Here is a 24946-nt window from a genome sequence, read left to right as displayed (position 1 = left end):
ACAGAATCCTTTGTTATCAGGGGAGTTACTGATTTATTTATTTTTTATATTGTTTTGATTTTCTGTCTATTTTTCAATTAAATGAAGAATTCAGTTTAAACACATTTACACTCACAAATATGTAGATACGCTGTATATCACCTTAGATTGTTCCAGGCAGTATTTGTGTTGCAAATCAATATGCACTTCATGTAAATTCACTTTTTTTTTCTCAGCAGATCTAATAAAAGTGTAAAATGCTGCTTGCATACATATTTAAACCCTCCAGATGCTCAGTTGCAGCAATAACACCTATAAGATTTTTTTTTATCAGAAGTACCTTTTATTCATGGGTCCTTGGCAAATCTGCTCCAGGTTCTTCCAGATAGTTGGAAGAGGCTTGTGGACTGAAATTTGCAAACAGTGCCACAGATTCTCAATTGGACTGAAATCTGGACTTTGACTTGACCATTGTAGAACATTGACCTTGTGCTTAGGATTATTGCCCTGCTAAAAGGTGAAGTGTCTACCAATCTTTTATGTTTTAGTTGACTGACCTTTGCAGTATATGCACATATTTTTGCACCATCCATTCACCCTTCAGTTTAAACTAGATACCCAATCCTTGCTAAAGAAAACATTCACACAGCATGTTGCTGCCAAACGTCACGTTTAAAATGAAATTTGTTAAGGAATGGACTGTGTTTTCAACAAAATGTAGAATTTTGGGCTTAATTTTTGCCTCATCTCTGGTATGCTTTCTGCCCGTGTTTTTTCATTGATAATGGCTTCTTTGTAGCCATCCTCCCACACAAACTAGTTATAGGCAATGCTCTTAATATTATTCACTGGTGCCCCTTTTGGTCTCAGTTTGGTCTCACTTAACTCTGCAGCTTCTTTAAAGTGATTGTTGGCCTCTCTGACCCTCAATTTAAGGAACAGAAGAAGACTCTTAAAATTTTTTTTGGGGGACCAGCCTTCATGGACATAACTGCAGGTCTGTCAGCCCTCACGGCTCTGCCCAGTGCTCTTGAAAGCGTTGGCATGCTGATGCCTACCTTCAGTGTTCCACCACAAGCTATGGAAAACACCAGCAAATTTTGTGCCTCGATGGTTGTGGCTCCCTGAGCTACCTCAGTGGTAATCGCTACACCTGGTGATAACCCTCCGGTTCCTATGCCCCAGGCTACTCCAGTTCCTGCTCCCCAGGTCTTTCCTGTTTTGGCTTCTAGGAAATTCCTGTCGGAATTTTTAGATACATGAAAAATGCAAATGGGCATGTGAATACATGATATTATTACTAGGTCTGTCATGATAATTATGTTATCAACTTATTGTACAATATATGGACATGTAAAATATGTTTGCTGGCCTTAATATTGCACATTGTGAGATTTGCACATTGATTGGAATGATCTGGCATGTCAACACTGTTCTAATGTTATTTTATTATTAATTAAATTAATAATTTAACTTAAAAGTTAATTGCCCTTTAAAAAGGTGTAATTCCATTATTATGCTATTATATTATCATTATATCCGCATAAAATCGTCTTTAAATGACAATATCGGTTATCACAATACAGTCATCTAAAAAAAACTAGTTATCATGAGAGGCCTAGTTATCACATTTAAACTGAATGAGGACAGCAAAATAAATAATAAAAAACCTTACATTTTTAATGCACACAAAGGATCTGAAGTACTTTCTGAATACAGATTACAGTCATTCACTAGTTGTTCAGTACACCACACGTATAGAATCAAAGAAGAGAAAATATATAAATAGTCCCATAACTTCATTGCAAAAATCTGAAAACAGTCTTCCTACATAAAAGACATGGCATATTCAACTTAAACTGTTCGTCTATCCTATTACATTTTGTATTTAAATGACATTTTAGTCATGGGTTTCTTTATTTACCTTCATTAACATGTTCTTAACTGCTCAAAAACATTCTAACCTTTTATACGCTGCCTGTACATGTTTGTTCTTCACTCAAAAATAATAAAAGAATTATGAACGGAAGATATGAAAAGGCCCATTTTAATTGAACCATCCCTGTTGAAATAAATCTCTCTTCTTGTAAAATTCATCGTTCAAAGACTGATTTCTTTATCTACAGCTGACATGATTCAAAAACAGAACAGTTTTAAACATCCAAAACAGATCCAACATGTAAAAGAAATGAGAAATCTAACAATACAAAACTAAAATGTGCTTTATAAGAATCCTGCACTCCTCATGCACTCACTCTCAGACTATGCCAGGCCTGCATTGGTGGCACCGAGGCCACTTGATATGGTCTCGTACCCCACGGACACCAGGGTCAGGACACTGCTCTCTATGTCTGTGGACTGTGAAACCTGTGGTACAGCAGGATCTAATCGCATCTGTTTGCCTTTCTTCCTTCCTCTTTTGCCCTTCTCTTTTGGCTTGCCATCTTCAACAGCAGCCTTGGGTTTGCGGGTGCGCTTTCGGATCCTCCTCGTAGGCGGTTCGGGTTTGGGATCTGTGTTGCCGGAGAGGATACGAATTTGCCGGTCGATGACATCATCAATAATGTCAAGTGCTACGTCCATCATGCCGTTACCAAGGCCATGTGTGACATTGGAAAACAAACGGCTGTTCGATGGGTCTTTGAAAACTTTCCGCATCTCTTCAAGGTAGTTCCTGGATAAAAATATCATAATTTCTTTAGTAATATTTCCCAAAGACCAACACAGCACTGCAAAAGCTATTCTTTGAATTACTTTAGATAACAAATTGTAAATCATTTTAGCTAACTGCAATCATGAGTTCTTCAGTAGGCAATGGCCCTAATGGCTTCATTCTTTGCCTGATTATTTATACACAAGGATAGGCTCAAGATTGCGGATGGATTTTTAACCTCTTGAAATATGGTTCTACATAGCACCAAAGGGTCCCGTTACTGTTGCAGGGCAAAGAAGCCTGTCTGTCCTATATAGAGCCCTTTTTTGATTTGAGTGTAGTGTATATAGTGTTACCTTGTTTCAATTATTTTTGACCAGTGTTGCACCTGGTTTGTCTCAGGCAGTAACTGTTTTGCCATGTTTTCATAATCCACATACTGTAGGGCAAAGTCCTTCATATCTTTGCACAGTGCTGCGGTGTCACCTAAAACAAACAAACACAAAAAAAAGGTTATTTAAAAATAATTTTCCAAAACACACACAGGACAAGGCTTTAATAGTAGATGTAAACAAATCTATTTGTTTTTAACATTGTGTCTACCTTTTAATTGACCAATAAAAACTGAAATGTTTTATATGTCATGTTTTTAAAAAAAGCTATTTGTGTTTGAATAATATGGCTGAACCTCACCCTCAGTGAGTTTGGAGAAAGAGCTGGACACTGCAGTGTTGGTGCTTGGGGACAGGCCAAAAACATTCAGTGATTCCAGGAGGGTTTTTTTGCTGGCTGGGCCTCGACTCACTCTAGTGTAGGCAGCCAGGGACCTAAGGGACATCTTTTCAGGCGGCTCCAGCCTCCGTTTAACTTCCTCATAATGGATTTGGTACTTCCGGGCCTTTGAGCTCTTCATGTTAGGATCCAGAAGGGAGGCTACCTCTGCAAAAGGAACTTGCAGGTTAGACCTGGCCCCGTCCTGAGAAGATGACACAGTCTGGCTCTCCGAAGGGCCTTGTGTAGGAATGTGGACCTGCGATGGACCATGGCTTTGTGGCTGCCCATGGCTTTGTGGCTGCCCATGGCTTTGTGGCTGCCCATGGCTGTGTGGCTGCGGTTGCACGAGGCTCTGCGGTTGCCCGAGGTTCTGCGGTTGCCCGAGGCTCTGCGACTGCCCGAGGCTCTGCGACTGCAAATGGGTTTGCGACTGCAAATGGGTTTGCGTGTGCCCATGGCTGTGAGATTGCCCGTGGCTTTGTGACTGACTACGACCTTGAACATGACCATGACCATGCATCGAAGCCTGGACTTGTGAAGATATCTGGACTTGCGATGGAACTGTATGCGGTACAGCTTGACAGGAGACATCTTGTGGGATGACATGCTGTGTAATGATCTGAGCAATGCTTGGAGCTTGAGGCGGCGTTTGATACATTGTTATGATGGGATTCCCAATCCCAGCCACATGGACCACGTCACTGTTTGGAGAGACAGTGGGTATGTGCATCCCAGAAGACGGATCCATTTTCAGAGTCTTTTCAGAGATGAATCAGTTTGCTTAAATGATTCTCTTCATGTAAATCATTAAGTTTCAGAATGGCTTTCAGATACTGTCTTCTAGATGTTAAGATTTACGAGATCATTAAAACAGCCGTTGCTTCTTCACAAAATGACGTGTGGCCCAGTGACAGCTGTAAAAATATACAAAAACAACCCAGATACTATTAAACAGTCATTCATTCACCTTCATTATTCACCTTTATTTAAAGTTATGTAACTTTTAGGTAGGTAGGATCCCACGGTGCTTTCTAAATATCACTAAGAGTAACTTATTAGTATGTAATTGCAATAAACCAGCAGCCAGCACGTGACTTCAATCATTTAAGAAAGCGATTTAAGCGCCTTCCTGACATCACGACTCGTCACCGTGTGGAAGTGAACTTTGTGGTTGGCTACCAGCAGAGCTAAGCTAGAGGACTTGAGCGAGGACCCAGACTCTTCTCAGTCAATAATATTTGAGTAAATAGTAGTAGGCTGAGGTGCTGCTTAAAACGTATACCGTGACGAGACATTTTGCCAGCAGCAAAACAACCCCCTTCGGCGACCCCCGTGTGTAAGGGCAGACTTTAAGAGGAAAGATAATCTACTTGCTTTCGTGAACTGTAGAAGGACCAGGCCAAAGCCTCGACGGGGAACCGTCATATTTGAAATGTGATATGGCTCGTTTTCGCACCACCATCACGTCCAAGCCGCCCCTCAGTCGGCTCCTCAATTTATAACGCTAACCTTGAATCCGACGCGAGTTGCTGACAGTATTCTTACTTACCGCTCTATGGTTAGAGTCGTATTTAAACCGCACTGATCCTGGACCAGTCCATGGCGAACCGATCGAAGCTCTCCTTCTTCCCCGACGCGGTTTCGGCGGGTTGCAAATCAGCAGACAGGGCACCGTCGCCATGGCTATTTTATCTCGCGCTGTCATTGGTCAGTTGACACGTCCATCAAGTGCAACGCGGACTTTCAGCTCGTTGAACGCCGTGTCAATCAAGGCACGTCACTTTTTATGGGGCGGGACATCCGGAGCTTAAAGTGGTTCAACAACAAAGACAAGAGCAGATGTGTAAGGCTACATTTATTCCCCCCCCATTTTCTCTTTTCTTCGTCAAGTGTAACATTTGTGATGTATGTATGAGGGCCCTATGTCCTCCAAAAATAGTATGGACTTATCCAAGTTGTCACCGTCGTAGTAGTTTTCCAACGTGAATTGCCAGTGTTTATTGTTTTAAATATACTTTCCTTATGGACTGAATCGGTTGGCGGTTTGCAGTGAAGAAATACTAGTTTTAGTTAAACCTATATAAACCAAGACCATTGTAAAAAAAAAAAAAAAAAAAAAAAAAACACTCCAGTACCAGTATGGTCCACTAGATGGCGTTATGTGCTTGCAAGCGATATTGACGGTCCTCACTATGGCCTGTGCACGTTTACTACCTGAATACTGTACAGGACCCCCTTCCTCTGTTGTTTAAGCGCCATGCCATCATGAATTTATATTGCTGCTCGTTCTCAGTTGCTAGTGAAGTGACAGCAGCAGTCTAGGACACAGAGAGTCAGGTGTAATTTTTGCTGGAAGAGCATAAATAAGCACCACTTCAGCAACCCAGAATCAGGCTAGTCAGACTGACAAATAGGGCAGCATTCTGCAAGGAACTATCCGTTATCTCTGGGCCTGTTTGTTAGGTAATAAGGTCATGTTAGAAATGAAGGCCTTTGTCAGCAGTGTGAAATCTCACTTCTCTGATGAAGTCTATTATGACACTGGTGTGGTGTACTGAGTTTGTTAAATGCCCATTAGCCCCTCTCAGATGAATTGGCAGTATTAAAAAAAAAACAAAAAAACAGCCGAGTTTATTAATAGATTACATAGTTCACTTATAAACAGCAGTATTATAAATTATTTCAGCCCACATAAACAGACACTAAGGTTCTGGCAAATGGTTGCAAAAATGCAAATGGTCTAGCCAACAGTTGACAAAATCACTAGAAGCTCCAGTTTCTAAAATACAGTTTATCTAAAACAATTAAAGTAATGCACATCTTTAAAGCTAATTAACTTGGACCCTAAACCGCAACCGCTCTTAACTTTATTTCTTGTTTTCTTTACAATCCAAGAAGAGTAAATCTGTGATATAAGCTGCCGACACTGCATCCACTTTTATTACTTACAAACACAACTCATTTATCATTATTATTAACTGCCTTTCAAACTCTTCAGTACAGCTGCTTACAACTTCAGTGTCTACATTCATGTAAATCATCCTATAACAAAGTGACATGTTTACCTCAGTGTTTCCTGACCAAATACACATTGGGCTCAAACACAATTGAATATTTAAAATTTTATATTTAGAGAGATTTCAAAAACCCCAGTCAAATCTTCTATTGATTTTTTTTTTTTAAAGATTTATCTTTAAGCACATTTGAAGCACAATGCTGCTGTGTCTGATCCACTCGTACCAGTGCAACACAAACTAACACACCACCACCATGTAAGTGTCACTGCAGTGCTGATATCAACCCACCACCAAAATCACTGTCTGAAGAACAAGGTGAAGGAAGGCTAACAAAGTATACAGAGAAACAGATTTACATCTGCATTGTTAATGTAATGGCTGATCAGTGTTTATATGCATTATATATGCATTACCTTCCATGGGCAAATGAGTTTCATATGTAAGCTGTTACAGAACTGAATACTACTGAAACTCCTCTGCGGTTTGTGAGCTCTTCAGAAATAGTGGATGAGCAATTGTGTTTAAGCAACTGAGAAACTTTTCAACACACAAGTTAATTAGCCTGCGCAAGATAATGAATTCCTAAACTCTGTAGGGCTGCAGAGACGGTATATTTTCTTGTGTTTTCATTGTTAAGCTCTGTGCACTCCATCTCCATTTTGGACATCATGATTAGTTAATGACATTAGTGTGAGGCTGATGATGCCGGCGGAGAGATCTTCAATTAGAGCGGAACAGCCTTGGATGAGGCCGCCTGTGTCTTCGACGGCACACCCCACTTCAAACACTATCTCACAACAGCCTTCAGAGCGCCCGTGGCTGGCAGCGATAAACGATCTGCTTCTCTTCTGCTTCCAGGCTCTGGGGATAGATGAGGATAACGGAAGCTGCAGTACAACTTCACACTTAACACTTCACAGATCTCGCAGCACGCTGATCGCTAAAGAAACCACGAGCATTAGCCTGCACTCTCCTATTTGGGCTACTACATTGCAATCAAGCTGTTAAAGACGTCTGTCTTTTCTAGTAGTATGAGCAACAGTAAACTAGGGAAAGCTTCTACAATAAAGGTAACAGGCCTTCCTGCAATCCAAATAATAACTAATAAATAAAAAACTTGCTCCGTCTCTTTACAGAATCCTGTATAATGGGTGGGGAACTAAAGGTCAGAGTCCAGTACAGTTTGCTGATTTCCCTGCTCAGACATAGCAGCTAAACCTGGTATTTAACTGCTGATAATCAGGAAAATCTGGAAATCTGGCCCTCTAGGACTGGAATTCTCCACCCCTGCATGTTTTATTTTGTTCCCTCTTATGGAAATTTATTCATGGCATGAATTTCTCAAAATGTTGGAAACATTCCTTTGGTATTCTAATAAAAAAAAAATACTAATAATTCTACCTATTATTCCAGAGTCAGGAGTCAAATCTAGAAAAGGCTCAGTCATCAAAGCCTTGGAGGTTAGATGGCGGTACAGTGAGTAGTTCAGCTGTAGAAGACCTGAGAGAGCGAAAGGGTTTGTAGGGAAGAAGAAGATCAGACAGCTAAGAAGAAGCAAGATTGTTAAGGGCTTTATAGGTAAGCAGGGGTATTTTGAACTGTATGCGATAAGCCAGTGGAGGTGTTGGAGAATGGGTGTAATGTGATGTGAGTGGATGTGGGTGAGGAGAGTTTAGCAGAGTTCTGAACCAGCTGGTGTTTATAAATGGAGAAGGAGCTGATGCAAGCTAGAAGCAAGTTGCAGTATTCCAAACCAAATGGAAATGAAGGTCCATGTTGCCATGATTGGTTCACACAGTTAGTGCACGTTTTTCAGGAGCACTGTCCTGCTGCAAATTTCCCGTCTACCGCATCCCAAAAGTGTTCTATTGGATTGAGATCTTCGTGACTGGGAAGGCTGCTGAACTCATTGACGTGTTAATGAAACCAGTCTGAGATTACTTTCTTTGACACGCTGCATTATCATGCTGGAGGTAGCCATTAGAAGATGGCTAAATTGGGACCATGAAGGGATGCACACGGTCAGCAACAGTACTCAAATAGGCTGTGGTGTTCAAGTGATGATTGATTGGTATTAACAGGCTCCATGTGTGCCAAGAAAACATTGCCACACCATTACACCACCACCAGCAGCCTGTACTGTTGACACAAGGCAGATTGGGTCCATGGATTCAAGCTCCTGGTGCCAAATTCTAACCCCTCCAACGACCCAGTTTTGGTGAGCCTGCAAAAGAATGTTATTGCATAAATGTTAGTTTATGAATAGAAAACATGGTGTTTGACTTGTTTCCATCTCTATTTTGATTTGCATAATAAACTCACTCCCTTTGGCTTCCTTGATGTCTGCATGATCTTCTGACCAGGACATTCTGTTCCCTGTAATTTATTTTCCTTCAGTCGGTGCTGAGATCCCGTCACTATGTGCTGCTTGAGAACTTTCTATTTAGAGCGGCTGCAGCTTTTTCTGGGCATCTCTTTCTGTAAAAGCTGAAAAGTGGAGTCCCTTTTAAAAGCACTCACGTCTCCTTTTCCGTCCAAAATATCTCTCCACTATGCTCATTCTGGTTTTTGTTTTGTTTTTTTGCATCCCAAACCGCACCCTTCTACAATTTACTCACAACATTAATGATTGTGTTAATGGTGGTGCACATTTGATTTACTTTAACAATTTATCTGCTAAGTTTAAATATTACCACCAAATATTTCCATGTCCATAGCCTGCAAGGGCAATGTTTTTTAAGCATTAAAACATTGTAAAACATTGTAAAAATTAAAACATTGTAAAAATGTAGCTACTGAGAGAGACATGTGACATACCTGAATTTGCAAAAAGCAAAAAGGTTGTAGCCTTTATAAGTGGAAAGTTCGTAGGATATCTCATCTAACAGCTCTGGTTAAAAGCTAGTCACGTTCCTACAACATTAGACAAAGAGACAGAGCAAACACAAAGCTATATGTACCTAAGGCTATGCCGATTTTTGGCACATCTAGATTGTGTCTATATAGATTTTTTTTTTAATATTCTGGATAGCCAAAGGAAATTAAACATTTGGAGTTTGCGATCACAATCGAATTTGTACAAATCGTCTCAGTCTGGATGGTCTGGGCGTCTCAGGAGTTTCAGTGGCTGACAGCTTGGCTTATCACGAGAGTGTGTTCAAGCTTGTGGTAAAAAGCACAGTTTTTTTTTGGCCAGGGCCTCTTATTTGGCTTGCATCCTGAGTTTTTTTAAACTTCATTTTTAAGCTTTTTATTTTCCTTTGGTGCTGCAGCCGCGTCCTCCTGTGGCCTAATTTCTCCTGCATGCTGTGTTTTTCCCGTATGCCGCAGAGCAGTTGCATTATGTGCCTTCTAATATTGTTTGAACAGAGACATCACCCCAAATGCCTACCTCACTGCTGTCTTCTCCTCAGCGAATGTCGAATGTGAAAGTTGGATTGGCGTAGAAGATGCATGAATTCTGATCTGGCTGTTCAGACTGAGTCGCATTACCGTGTATCGGATATGGATCAGATTTTAATATCACATATGAAAGTGATCCAAATCGGAAACTGAGAATGTCTGATTCAGTGTGTTATTGTGGTTCACACTGCCACACAGATAACACATCTGTGTTACACATGACAGAAACAAGTGGATTTGGTCCTGCTGTGTGAATGTAGCCCAAGTGACCTGTATCCGCCACTAATGTGAAGAATCCTGTCCATGTGCACATTGATACGTTTTGGTAATGTAAACATAGCTAAAATATAAACAATGAAGCACATGGAGAGCACATGGGGAGTGTAAACATAAAGAGACAAACACAAGGGCATGGCTGGGCAAAATGAGACAGCATTGTTTGAAATGCATTTTTATTTTATTGTTTGTACATTTGCGCAGAAAGTCAATGGAAACGTAGCTACTGTCTGCATGTGTGTGTGATGTTTTTTTTTGGCCAATCCGTCCATCGATGGAGCCTAAGCACAATGCTAACCATTTGAATGAAGACTAAAATAGGAAAATTGCGGACAAAGCAGAGGCATTATTGCACAAAGACACTTTGGAACCAAATTATATAGGCCATGGCTCATTCTCGTCATCTGCCTCTAACCTGGGGAACAAAAACGGAAAAAAGGGTTTGATGGTGCATCTCTTTCATTCGTTTCCATACCAACAGGCTTTGGTCGGGATTGGCTGCAGCAGAGAGGGTTAATGGGATTGTGAGATGATGCCTTTGGGCATGGCAGTTATGACAGAAGTCACCCCCATAACGACTGTGTGAGTGCATGTCTTAGTGTGGGCATAGGGCACATGTGCTTTTGCTCATGTCAGAGAGTTGAGACTGTGAGCAATGCCTGGTAAAATTAGCGCTAATTCCCAGCAGACGTTTAAGACTCATTGTGGCTTTTAGTGATGAGATTAAGCAGTTTTTTTTTCTACCATTGTGTTCAAAACGTATTCAACATGTTTGAGCATTTCACTGCCTAAAAGCACACAGAGCCTCTCCCCCTCCCCACCAGAAACACAAAGACTGTTGTGTCTGAACAGTCCTTAAAATTTACAATGAGAGTTGGAAGGTACTGTCGGGAATTTTACCGTTGTGTTACCATGACAACCACACTATAGCGCCCCAGTAAGATCCTCATCTTCTCTCCTCTCCTCGTTTCTCCTCTCTTCTCCGTTAAAGCCACTGTTCAATGGGGGAGCAGATGAACTAAAGCGCTGAGGCAATAATGACTATAAAATGCAGTACATTAGTTCCAGTGAGGAGGTCAAGAGCGTGGGGGAATGAAAGCGTGTATTGAGAGTGTAATGTATGCATGTGAGTAGGGGTGATATGACTCCATGGGTGGGTCACTGAGCGCATGCCACGAGCAGAAGGTCACTCATGGGGTTCCCAGCTGTTGTTTGTGACTATTATAGGCAGGCGTGTTGAAGCTGTACTAATTAGCTTTATTGGAAGTAGGCCTAACTGAACGAATATGTGCTCTGTGACTTAGTTCTAATGTATCAATTTTGTTTCTCTCTCTCTCTCTCTCTCTCGCTTGCTCTCTCTCTTTCTCTCTCACGCTGATAATAATGCAGCCCATCAGCAGAATCTCTCTCTCTTTCTCTCTCTTTCGCTACCTAGCTCTCTCATTTTTGCATTTGTTCTACATCATTGTTTTCTTCATGCTTAGTCTGCTACTTTTTTTTATTTCAGAGCCTCCAGGTTTTTTAAACTGTTATTATTCAGACCCCAAATTAGCATCTTAACAGTAGTAGGGAGAACAAATATTTGGATGAGCTGTACCTTTTTAATAACACAGGGCACTAATACAACAGTGTGCAATTTAGGAGGTTGGCTCTGGTCCCATCTTAGTTTCTGCAGTGTTGGCTGGCTGTTCACTAACTGTACAGCTGCCCTATTATAGTAAAACTTTTGATAAGTCATCCAAAAGATTGTGAATCCATAGAAGACTGAAGTTCCAACCTTGAGGCTGTTTTACATCACCAGAATATGCCATGTTGTTTGTAATAACATAGACATATGACTAGATAATCAGATGAATGGGGGTCCAGCTGGTGTTCAGTACTGAAGAGAAACGTCTTGAAAGGTGTTATAATTAATTGTCCTTTGATTGGATTTCTCTGATATGTTTTCTATACAGCGCGTGAGGGTGCACAAGCAGATAATGCAACATGAAATGCTGGAGGTATAATTTGTTATTTTTCCTCAAAATTATTTTGGTAACATCAGAGAATTTTTTTCTGTTTACTGATTTTCATCAGATGTATAATATATGTAAACAAGCAGCTTAATTAGATGTTAGAGGAATATTAGCATTGCAGAATTGGACCTACTGTCTGATTTTTTTTTTTTATAGTATTGATGTGTAAATGATAAAAAGACAAGACTTTGTGTCCACAGCGCTTGTATGTAAAATGCCTCCACTGTATCTCAGTGTTGTTTTACAAACTTCAGATGCTGATTTTGTAGTAAGATTGCAGGTGAGGTTTCCTTTTGATAACACTTTAATGAAGATACGGGGAGTTGTAAAAGGCAAAAAGACGTGTGTGAAAGCAACTTCCCACAGTAGAACAGTGAACTACCTCTCCTGTGTTAGCTAAACCCTCCTGAAGGTCCTTTGCACAAGGTGACCATATGTCCTCTTTTTTCTAGACGTGTCCTGTTTTTCGATGTTAAAAATGTGTAAAAAGTCTGGCGTTTGTTTTAATATCCGCCACACAGCTTTAATACCGGTGTAGACATGCCTCTTAAAATCCAGCCTTACCACCTATTATGGTTGGTTTGCATGGAACTGCAACTACATTAAGCATTAGTCAAGTTGCTTCCCACCATGGTTGATCTACCACAAATGTAAACACAAATAGAAAAAAATCTTGCGGTTTCGTCTAGGTGGGACCAAGTGGACCAAATATTCTTTCAATTCAGTTCATACATTAAAAATGTATTTGTATAGCGCCTTTCACAACAAATGTTGTCCCAAAGTGATTTACAGAGATCCAGGTCCATGCCTCTTATGAGCCAGCACCACAATTATAGTGGCAAGGAAAAACTCCATCCTACTAAGAGGAAGAAACCTTGTGAGAAACCAAGACTCAGTCTGAGGAACCCATCTGCCTTACAAATAAATAACATTACATAAAGAACTAGACAGATAGATAATGAAGGGCTAAAGCTAATGTAGGAACAGGTTATGAAGTATGAGTGTGAGTTTGAATCAATAATCTTTATAATCTCTCACTTTCATATTTTGTGCCATATCTCACTTTTGAATAATTGGAAGATACATCATTTACCTGTGTGAACCAATTTGGTAGGATTGGAACCACAATAGTGCTATCCCTGTGATTCCAGCAGTGTTCTCTAATCTGTCTAAGAGAATAGTGTGGTCTATTGTATCAAAAATCGAGTATCTTCCATAGAGCGGTTTTAAAGGTAAAGGTAAAGGTGCACGTATTTGTCACTGTACAGTACACTGTACATGTGTCCTCCGCATTTAACCCATCTGGTAGTGAACACACACTCACACACACACATGTGTTAGGGGCAGTGAGTACACACACACACCCAGAGCGGTGGGCAGCCAACTCCAGCGCCCGGGGAGCAGAGAGGGTAAAGGGCCTTGCTCAAGGGCCCAACAGTGGCAGCTTGCCGAGCCCGGGAATCGAACCCACAACCCTGTTATCAATATCCTGGCGCTCTAACTGCTGAGCCACCACTGCCCATGAGGTCCATCTAGAATCCAGATCCAGATTGAAATTTATATATATATATATATATATATATATATATATATATATATATATATATATATGACCAATCTTTTAAAATCTTTTTTCCCAGCCTCTTATGAATCTACAACTTTATTTCTGAAGGCCTCAAGGAGCTCTTTTGATGTTGCCATGGAGATACCACTCACTTTAACAAACAAGAGCAACCCAAACTAAATGTCTGTGGTCTATAAGAGACAGGCTCTTCCCAAACCTCTCTTACCATGTTCTTATCATCTGCACCTCATTCTAATTTTAGGCATTTTAAGTAGTAATAAATGTGGGGTGTCCTAACTTTTCTGCACATTTTCATTCATTACATTTTACAAATTATTTTAAAGCCATTTCTACAGTATTTGTTTACTTATATTACCTCCATTTAATTCATTGTTAAAATGAAGATCAAATGTATGAGATCAATGTGAGACTTTCTGTTTCTGAAATTCAGCTCCTGCTAAACAACCCTTAGGTTTTCTCACATTGATCAGAAGAATGTCTCACAATAATGATAATGATAATGACCTCAGTCTCAACTGAATAAGATTCACATACAACAAGTGTAAGGTCTCCTCATTTCTTATAAAGCTCTCAGAGTTTCTAAATAGCAAAATAGCAGAGATCTTTCAGCAGTCTATCAGAGCTGAAGGTCTCATGCGTTGCATTAATGTTCAGAACCCCTCTCAGTTAAGTACTGATGCTGATCTCCTCTTTCCTCCTGAGAGGGGGTTTAGGGGAAATCAGAAAACAGTGAAACAATATTGAGAGCTGCTTTATTTCTCTTCAGACAAAGAGAAGAAAAGACAAAGATAAAGCTTCACACGACCGTATGTAAAATTGTGGGGTGCCCCAATATTTAATACAACTATATAGCTGATCTGCTTTTTGAATAAATGAAAAAAGATAAATAGGATTAATAACGATTAACTACACAAAATAATGCGACGAATCACGATTAATGACTTTAGTCGCCCCACAGCCCTGATTTATTTACCCCCCCCCCCCCCCCTTCACTCCCCTTCATTCCCCTTGATTTTGTTGACCACAGCAGTATCGAGCAGTTTGTGGATGCCAGCAGCATAGTTAGATTTATGTGTAGCACTGAGGGTGGAGGGGGGCTGGGTGACCCTACATCACATCACACACATTAACCTGCACCAGGTCGAGAAGGAGGAAGAAGGAGAGGAGGAGGAGGAGGAGGAGGAGAAAGAGGCTTCATCACGCAGCGTCACTCACTTCTTTGGCAACCAAAGCCGCGCCCACTACCGGAGCCGTTAACAGCAGCTAACAGCACCGTGCACGCACGCACACACACACGCTACCCGGACCCGTACTCGCTCGAGCGGTAACCCAAGAGGAGGGCGCGCGCGACGCGAGCATGAGCGCGAGTCGCAGGGCGCGGTAGAGGATGGAGCGGAGCGCGCGGGAGCTGCTGGCGCTGGCCGCCCTCTGCTGCTGCGCGGGGCTGCCGGCGGTGCACCAGGTACGAGCTGCTCTCTTACACCCTAAAGAGAGAGAGAGAGAGAGAGAGAGAGAGGGAAGAGCACGCTTTGAAACAATACACATCGGTCGGTGTCGTGCTTGTCGCCCTCGAGCCTTGCTGCTGAGCTCCGGAGCTTCAGGGCTGCACCTTGAAACGCTCTAAGTGGCCCTTTTCCACGCGCTGCCTGTAGGCTACCGCAGCAGCTCGCAAGTGGCATTGTTCAGGGGGGGGTAGGAGGATACGTTCACGGCCACCACGCCTGTAATGAGGGAGGAAACGTCGTGTAGCTGCGCGAGGGGGGCTTTGCTTTAACTGGCATGTGTTCAGGGTGTTCAGGCTCAGGTTTGTGCCCGGCCCTTGGTTTGAGCCTATTTGCTCTGATTTAAGCCCAAATGTGTCATTTCTTTGTGAGCAGTGGAGCCTCAATGACTGCGGGCTGGACCATAATGAAGCCTGGCAATCATCAAACTCCTTGACCCATATTTAGGTGCAGAGCTGGTGCATTTGATGAAAGTGCTAAATCTTATGAATGCCATATCACTGGCTATTGAAAGGGAAAGCAGGGCTAATGAGCATTAAAAAGATGTGCTGAAGAAGAAAAAGGTGTATAAGCGTATGTTTAGCATATGTTTAGATGTGCGCTGTGTGTGAGTGAGGAGACTGTACTATAACTGTACCACCCAGTCTGGGCGGGTTTATGCACTGCACATCAGTAATGATATAATCAGTCTGATCGATGTGTGTGTAATCCTTTCACTTCGGCTCATAGAGAACACGGCTGCTGTATCCGAACATCTGTTGGGGCGGCGAAAACTACAGTAGTGTGTTGAAGATATTAATGAGCAATATGCCTGCCGTGTGGCGCCGAGTTAAGACTTTTGCTCTTCATCATGGCTGATTGTGCTCCACTAACAAATCTACTAAAGCATTTTAGGGGGCAGAGTTATTACAGGATTGCTTTAAGCCTAATGTTTGATGTTACATCCTCTTTTGCCGTTTCTCTCTCTCTCTCTCTCTCTCTCTCTCTCTCTCTGTCACTCGCTCTCTTTCTCTCTCTCTCTCTGTCATTAAGTCATTAAGATTGCAAATTGTTCAAACTAGCTTTGCTTGATCACAAAAGCAAGCAATAAAGGTGCAGCAGAGATGTGTTTCATTAAGCTTCAAAGCCTATAGTCGTTACGGGCCGCTCTCTGCCATGCCCAATTTTCAGCTGTCACAGTCTCAGCTGTGTGTGTCTGGTCAGCTTTCTCTTTCTGCTCTTTGGTCTGTCTTGAATGACACGTCATGCTTTGGCAAGCTGTGCAAGAGGTTAACTCATTATCACAGCATATGCTGTTGGTAGGCACTGAAATGAGTACTAAGAGAAAAGAAGGCAATATTCTAAATATGATACCCTATTAATCTATTAATCTCATTTTCTTCTCCTAGTTAGAAATCAGTGTGAGAATTCAGCAATCATCTTTCTCTGAAATTCAGCCCCTGAGAAACAAACCCTTTTCTCACAGTGATGAAAACATCGTCTCACCGATCTCTCAACTGTTTTATATGTCACCCTAATCAGAACTGAATAGTATTTGACCTTGAAAAAGTAAGATTATCATTTTCATAAAAAGCTCTTTCTCTTCTACAACTCAGAAATCATTCAGCAGTCTGGCAGCGAAGAAGGACATTATTTTCACATTTGTCTCCAGAACGTCCCACAACGAAATGCTTATGTAAAGTTTCCCCTTTTTTCCCCATAGGATGGATGGTTGGGAGAAAGAATCCAGTCTGGGGGACACGCCATTGCCACAATTCTAAAATTTGTTTATCTCTCCTTAGACAAAGAATAGTCCGTCTTAAAACCTCTTTCTGTTGGATAGGTTGTAAATTCCACCGTCAGAAGCTAGATTTCTTGTATATTGTGCACATATTTAACACATAACAAACTAAACAGACTTAAGAACTATGCCTGATTATTAAAATTGTGTGAAATACAAAATCAAGATTGGGAAGATTATAATTAAAAGAGCTGAATAAAACTAAACAAGCCCAGTTTTGCTAGACTCGTATCAGCTGCATGGTATTTGTCATGCAAATTACTCCAGTACAGTGTATTAAAACATCCTTAGATTATATGGAAATGTTTCATTATACAAAAGCACATGAAGTAAAATAAATCTATTCTTATTATATGTCTGATTTATATATCCTAATTTATTTGAGTGTGTCCTAAATTCATTGGTGTCTTGTTCAATGAATTCTGTTAAATTCAAGACCCCTGCAAGTCCATAAAAAAAGGTAAAAGTGAATACTGGTGACTAGCATTACCTAACTGTGTTATAAGGAATGATATACAATTTTCAATCTATATACTCCAACATGTGGAGGTTAGGGCACAACCAAATGATGTTTTCTGTTTATATAATATTATAATATTAATAAAATAGCATGATTTGTTTTAATACAAACAAACCCCAGAATCCTGCCACACATGGAAGTCTGGTTTTGCGTCTCCAACAGTTTATGCATAATGCAGCTGAAAGTGGCACGAGTGCAAAAGTGTTACTGCTTACTCCTTGCCTAAAAAAAGCCTGACAGATGTGACACATTCATATTTGACTATGTACAAGAAGAATAAAACTGAAATATATTTTTATTATATTTGTCTTTTTCCTTTGTGCTGATCTTGCTTTCTTGCTAGTTATTGACTAGCTACCATTACAGAGAACAGATGATACACTGCATTTTTCTCAGCATGCCCTCACAAGTGCCTAAAATGATCTAAATATGATCCTAAACAAAAAAAATGCATTTCTGCTAGCATACACAACAGTAACCGATTTATTAATGACCTAGCTAAGATTACCAAAGGAAATTCTTTATAGATATTTTAAAAAATGACCTAGTTTACTTGTTGTATATATTAGACCTAGTATATGTGTTGTATTTAGTGGCCTTATGTTTGATTATCTTATTTGATAAGTAGCTATGGCTAAATTGGTGACTAGATTTTGTACTTGCTAGCTAACTTACAATCAAGTCTGATAGATTTAGTCATTTTGGCTCCAAACTGACCCAGCTCCAGGTTAAATAACCATAAGTGTCTGTTAGTGCTATATAAAAATATTGCAAGGTAAAATAAACATAGGCTAACTGAGTTATTATGACAATTAATAGTGTAATGACCAATACAATTAATTAATCAAGCAAACTAAAGCATTAAAGAGATTCCAAAAGGCCAGCTTCAGGTAATTTTAATTCTGACACCTTAGAGGTATATGTACCAGGTATGTAGAGCCCTCTTGTACCAGGTATGTATATGGGACAAGAGGGCTGTGCTGTGCTGGAACAGAAGATAAAATGGTGTCCACTGTGATTATGGGCCTCAATAAAGTGGGCTGCATTACTCATAAGGTTTATTGTAGTGTCAGGATGCACCACAGACACTAAGGGCAGGGCCAACCTGGCCTCAGCTGCTGCTCTGGTACAAGATTGACAGATGCAATTATGGATCTAACTGACCAGAGTGTGTTGATATGAGCACAAATATCATAGCTCATAACCGAGGCTTGTTATCTGCATGTAACGCAATTAGCTTGGTGATGCCTTGCTCAGTCCCTAAAGCACTGCAGCGCTTGTAAATTAATGAAGTCAGTCCCATGCTTCTTTCCGTGAATTTGCAGCCTAACATGTGGCAGCATGTTTAGGCAGTTTGCTGTAGAGTGGAGAGATTACTAGAATACATATTATAATATAAATATAGATTTCAATGTATGTGATGTGCCTCGAATTGTGTGACTTGACTGTGTGTTTTCGAGCAGTGTTTGTCGACCCTGGTTCTGGAGGCTCACTTCCCTGCACATTGTAGTGCTCACCGTGCTGCAACACCCCCACTTTAACTCAATAATGGGCTGATAATGTGCTGATTAGTTGGATCAGGAGTTTTAGAAGCAGGGAAAACACCAAAAAGGCACTGCAGGGCAGTGAGCCTTCAGGACCAGGTTTGAGAGATGAGTTACCTTTGGATTTATTATATTTATCAGTTTAAGCTTCATTGTTGTACCTTACGTTTACTTAATATCCTTTACTGTTTTTTCATGAATATACCCAAGATCACATGTGAAGAAGTACACATTATTTTCCACTGGAGAAATCTGTCTCATAAATACAAGTGTAAAGTGCAGACCAAGGACAAGTCTGCTGCTCCAGACTCCCAGTCATTCATAAATTCAGATGTTCTTGGGCCAAGGTCAGATTGTGGAGCATGACTGAAATGTTTAATTGAAGATTTTGGATCATCTTTGTCCTGCTCTTTTGCCTTTCTCAAATTCCCTGAATTAATCCTGCGCATCTAATTTCGCCACTTGCTCTAATGCCCCTTTAGTTAATAGGAATGGAAATGAAAATCAGATTTGGCTTATGGAAATTTGGGCCACTTTCAGCCAGTTTGTTGATCAGTACAGCACTTGACATAACGAAGAAGGTTTCTGACAGTTTCGGCTGAATTTTATAATGACTTTCAAAAAATGATATTGATTTAGGGACATGATGAGGTGACAGTGGGCACAGAGTCAATCTAAGTCTTAACAGCTTTTTCCCAAAGAATGAAAGCAATGAAAGGAAACCATATACTGTCATCACTTGTGTAAGACAGCACACTATTCAATAACCATCCTTATCTAGCATTTTGGTTGTAAGATAAGGGAATGTCTTTTGCTAGATTAGGCTTCTGGACTGCTCAGGCCACCTGATGACAGTTACAGTACAGCTGGAGAAAAAGCGGATATAAAACATCCAGAGTTAAAAATGCAACAGATATCATCTTTGTTGCCTGTAATTCTGCCAGAGAAGACTCTCATGGCTTCCTCTGAGCCATGTGAGAGCGTGGGTAGAGACAGAACGCGCTGCTGTTCAAATGTGTGTCACGTCTGAGAAGATAAAACTCTCCTTTTCTGGAAAAACAGGCGCTTTCTCACGCTGAACAAATCACTTCATAATTCTGTCAGCTTCTCGCATCTGAACTGTTTGCATATCCTTTTCCCTGCAGGTGCTGGGAGATGATAGCTACCTGAATGCAGTTCAGAATACAGGTAAGTCAACACAAATGTCTTCAGATGTTCAAGCAAATGCTCCACTAATGTCAAAATACAATACACGTTCTTTCAGTAATATGTATTAACATGTTATTAATATAAGACAGGGGCTGGAAAGAGACTGTAGGCTCCTGAGAGGAAAGGCTATGAGATAAAGCATAAATCATTCACTAACTGTCCAGAGGGCTTCAAAATTTGACATTTACTATCCATCATTGGCTTATTCGGGTTACTAGTTCTAACACATCTGGCAGGTTGATGAGGGCAGCTGCCCTGTGATGTTTTTTCATCTCACGCTGGTGCCTATCAGTTCTCTCTCTTTCTTTCTCTCATTCGCCTCGACAGCGTGAAATTCCCCAGCATCAATCCCACAGTGCTAATGACTCTGAGGGCTTTGATGTCACTGCATCAAGACTGATAAACAGAGCAGCCAGACCCAGCCAATCAGAGGGCTGCAGAAGGCCTGGAGTAGATAGGCCTCAGATTGAGCGATTTGTGCTTTGGTGCTCTCCTTCCCAATGAAAAGATTATCAGAACAGCCTTTGCCAGGAGCATCGCTTACACATCAGATGAAAGTGGGTCAGCTTTAGACATTCTTTTTTCACTCAAGGTTTATTTGCATTTCTTACAGATCTAGGTAAGTGTGCCATTACGGCCATTAGCAAAGTTCAGACCAAAGCGGAGCAACTTGCCTCTTTGATGTCAGAGACTCCACTTTTATATCACATAAGTTCACATGGGTGCTTGCTTACTTACTCCAAAAATATATTTTGAATGTTCTGTAAGTTTAGAATTGGGCTTTGCAAAAGGTAAAAAAAAATCAACACAGCAAAATGTATGCAAAACCTTTAAACCCTACGGGCCCCTAGGTGTGTTCACACTTCAGTTTCTCGCTTTCATAATTATAAAACTTATTATCTTCACTCTTCATACACTTAGACATGGAGTTAGCTGCCGTATGCGGTAAGAACACAAATGAAGTTGATGGCAAATTAATTCTTCCATTTTTAAAATGTTCTTAAAGTATTAGCATTAAAAAGATTATCTGAAGCATTAAAACAATCAATTTCTAGTCTGCTGTGCCTGATGTTTCTGATGATTTTGTATATTTAAATGGTATCTTTCAGTTGAATCAGCACATTGGCAACTAAAGAGCTTGGCACAGAGTTTTGTTGGTCGGCTTTAGAACCACAAAACTCAAAAAACAGCACTGCCATTGCTTTTAATCATTTCTCTTTGATGTTACTGATCAAATGAGGTATTCAGTAAAATACCATGACTTGTCAGGATTACTTGATTTACTTTGCCATCGGTTCCTGCACCACCTATTTGCATGTTGGATATGCATTTTCCCATGGTTTAATTATTATCACTGCATTGTCTTTCCCCATAGGCTGCCTTCCCTTAGATTGCTCATATACTCCATGTTTGGTTAATTGTCTAGCCTCATAAGAGGCTTGTGAGAGTGAGTTGTCATATTCCATGTTGCTGGGTGTGGTTTTAAATTGACTATAATCCATAGCAACAATGTTGGCAGGTTTAAACCATCAGCATTTGGGAGGTACATTAATACTAAGAGCACATTTAGCTGTTGAAAGTGTATGTTATTTATCAAGTAATGTGTAATTATTTTAATAGTTGAAAACTTGATTATGGATTATTGTGGATCATGAATTGCTTGATTACCAAACTACTCTTATGTAGCTATCAGCTTTTACATTTTGCTTATGCTTATGCATGCTTTACATGCTTATTTTGATTTAGGTATTTGCTAACTAACAATGACAAGAGTAAAGATGGATACCTTATTCAAACATTCACCATTTTAATTAACTTTACTTTCCTGATATAAAAGATAAATAAAACCTACATATTTATTAATGTAAAAAAAGATATAAAAGATGTAAAAGTAGCAATAATAAAATATAACAAGTTTGCCCTAATCAGGTTTCTCATAACCTTTTGGCACAAAGGAAAAAGACAGGCACACACTTTAACTTTTGTGCAGTAGCAGGTGCTTGGAGCGATTACCTCTCTCTTGCACTCTTTCATTATGTTATACATTAAAAGATAATAGTGGAGCCCATCGCTCTGAGCTTGACTTACAGCCCGTGTTCATATGAGACTACCACACCTCACTCTAGTATAACCCTGCTCTTCACTCACACACCAGAGTGATGTTACTGTAGGTGTGTGTTGTGCTAAAAATGGTTGTTGCCTTCTGGTCTCGTGGCACAGTGTTTCAAACTGTACACTTTGTGTCCATACGCCAGGTTCATGTCTCAGAGAGCTGCTCAGTCTGGATGTATTCACTGCAGCTCTGCGTCCAGATTTAGGGAGTAAAACTGAATTCCACACTATTATGCGTCAACTTTGGCGATGAATCCACGACTCATGTGTCTCCCAAACCATTTGTAATGAACTATTAAATTACTTGACAGCTTAATTGGTTGCTGATTTTAGTGGTTGCACCATTAGTTACTGAAACATAATTTGTGCATGTTAACAAGAATTTAAGGTAGATTACCTCTATTACATTTGGTTTAAGCTGACTTCAATAAATTGTAGTGAATTATGATTTATCAACATGATTTCCTTTATATGATAGAAAATAAAAAAACTGAAGTGGGCATACTCTCCGTAATGGAGTTAAATTAAATAAATGAATGATTTTTGGAGTGTAAAACCAAGTTTACATTTTTTGCCCAATTTGAAAATCGCAGCCACTCTTTGTAAATGATGAATGAATCAGTATCAGTAATTTTTTTAATACAGCCACATAAATATGTTATTTCTCTTTAACAGTAAAGTTACCTTTGCACAGGGTGCCTATTATCTCATATGTAGACATTTACAGTTTTTTCTTACCTGCAGTTGTCGTTTTGCTGCTGAATCTCACGCTTAGAGCTAACTTGCACACCCACTTGGCACGATGCAGCACTGTGTATGAACCGTATCAAATATTTATTGTGGAAGGGAAACGGATTATTGGAGGAGTGGGGCTGAGCAGTCCCATAGCGCAGAGCAGAACAGCGAGTGTGTCTCAGGACGCTGTATGGATGCTTTGAGTAAATTACATGATTTCGGCTGCCATTCGTTCTGCTGCCTCTCTGCCATTAGCACAGGAGGAGTGGAGCATGGCTAAAGGTGAATGAAACTCATCTACAGAACACACACATATAACCCTCTGCTCTGGCTTCCTTCTTTTATTTTCCCCCACTGTCAATATGCATTGCGTTCCATGTTTCACGTCTGATAAAAGGCACAAAGAGAGAACTGCAGTGTTGTCACTTGGATTTTTCCATGGGCCTACTCTACGTTTGAAGGGTTTACATATTTTTGTGAAATGTAAGACATTTATGCTCAAACAAAGATGTCCCACCATTTTCTTTGCATAATTCATCTGATTGGATCTCCTATGTCTTGTTTCACAGTTCGATATTTCACCAGATTTCAGTATTCTTTTTGAACTAGATGAAGGCAGCGGTCCCCCCCCCCCTCAGTGCTGCTGTGCCAGTCTTTGGCAGGCTTGTGTCTCTGACAGCTTTGATATCCCAGCACCCACCTCGTGTCTGGTCTGTGTGCACATGTTCCTCTGTTTCTGTTTACTGTGGAATGAAAGTAAGATCAAGAAAAGAAGAATGTCACTACAATTATGATCGGGTTCAGCAAAAAGTTTGGGTTATGAGTGACGTTAGATACGAACTCAATTTGGTGCTGGGGCACACTGAGAGTCTTGAATGTAGCACAGCAGCGTGCAGGACAATTTGGAGATAAACACTTTCATTTTCTTGTCATTTAAATTGAGAGACATCACAGTCACTCAATTTAATATGATTACTCAATTAAAAAAAGCCATTAGTAAAAATCTACTTCATAAGCATGACCGTAATATTCCTACTGAAAATGTTTCTACATTCAACAAAAAAAAATAAAGCCTAATGAAAACAGCAAATTATGCATAAACTGTAAAAATAATTCTTCATTATTTTACCTTAAAAAGCAAGTAAACAGACAGATATAATAGTATGTTGCGTTTATAAGAATCATGGGTTACTGTATTGTGTCCCTTGCATTGCTCTTGTGTTTACCCTTCCTGGTCTTCATGTCAGTGTTTAGTTTTGGTCTACCATGTGCATTTTAGCACATGACTCTGGTTGTGTTTTGTCCTTGGCTCCGCCCCAGCCCTCCCTTCCAGTCATTAGTGTTCCCACCTGTGTCCATTTTGTAGCCCGCCCTCTTGTAATCTTTCCAAGGACTGCTTTGTCCTGTCTGTGTATAAGTACTCCCTTCCCTGTGTATAAGTAGTCCCTGTTTCAGTGTCACATGTCTGTGTCATGTTTGTATTATTGCTGTGGTGGCTCAGTGGTTGAGCGCTGATGCGTTGATGACAGGGTTGTGGGTTTGATACCTGGGCTTGGCAAACTGCTACTGTTGGCAGTAGACATGAGCAAAGCCTTTAACCCTCTCTGCACCCAGGGTGAGGTGGCAACGGTTGCCCACTACTCTGGGCATGTGTGCTCACTGTCCACTGTGTGTATGTGTGTGTTCACTGCATGGATGGGTTAAATATAGTTTTGGTTTTTTTTTTTATTATTCAGATTTAGGATTCAGAAAATGTGACAGTTACTGTATGTAAACTTGCTGCATTCAATTAAATCTTCTTTTTAATTATACTATAAGGTTTGGTGGTGTTGCCAGATTTTTC

At 40.4% G+C, this 24946-nt stretch overlaps 2 protein-coding genes across 2 annotated transcripts in view; one reads left to right on the top strand and one right to left on the bottom strand.

The window, feature by feature from the left end:
* Positions 1-1638: 1638 nt before the first annotated feature.
* LOC140543865 (uncharacterized) lies at positions 1639-5062 on the bottom strand. The gene is made up of 4 exons (XM_072667136.1): positions 4956-5062; positions 3326-4320; positions 2989-3118; positions 1639-2653 (listed from the first exon to the last, which is right to left on the bottom strand). The coding sequence occupies exons 2-4, from the start codon at positions 4152-4154 to the stop codon at positions 2242-2244; spliced, it is 1371 nt and encodes a 456-aa protein (XP_072523237.1). The 5' UTR covers positions 4155-4320; positions 4956-5062; the 3' UTR covers positions 1639-2241.
* A 9820-nt stretch (positions 5063-14882) lies between these two features.
* Positions 14883-24946, top strand: part of LOC140544101 (neurotrypsin) — a 31625-nt gene continuing 21561 nt past the window's right edge. The window contains exons 1-2 of the mRNA XM_072667474.1: positions 14883-15163; positions 20193-20235. Of these exons, the coding sequence (XP_072523575.1) occupies positions 15089-15163; positions 20193-20235 (118 nt within the window). The 5' untranslated portion in view covers positions 14883-15088. The remainder of the gene's footprint in view (positions 15164-20192; positions 20236-24946) is intronic.

This window comes from Salminus brasiliensis, chromosome 22 (genome assembly GCF_030463535.1).
Source record: "Salminus brasiliensis chromosome 22, fSalBra1.hap2, whole genome shotgun sequence".
In the NCBI taxonomy this organism is placed as follows: domain Eukaryota; kingdom Metazoa; phylum Chordata; class Actinopteri; order Characiformes; family Bryconidae; genus Salminus; species Salminus brasiliensis.
The sequence above is the reverse complement of the archived record's forward strand: the minus strand, read 5'-3'. Positions and strand labels throughout refer to the sequence as shown.

Coding starts and splice junctions, on each gene's coding strand:
- LOC140543865 (XM_072667136.1), bottom strand. CDS start 4,154: ATGGATCCGTCTTCTGGGATGCACATACCCACTGTCTCTCCAAACAGT. Junction 3,119..3,325: donor TTTCTCCAAACTCACTGAGG/GTGAGGTTCAGC, acceptor TGTTTGTTTTAG/GTGACACCGCAGCACTGTGC. Junction 2,654..2,988: donor TCAAAAATAATTGAAACAAG/GTAACACTATAT, acceptor ATTTTTATCCAG/GAACTACCTTGAAGAGATGC.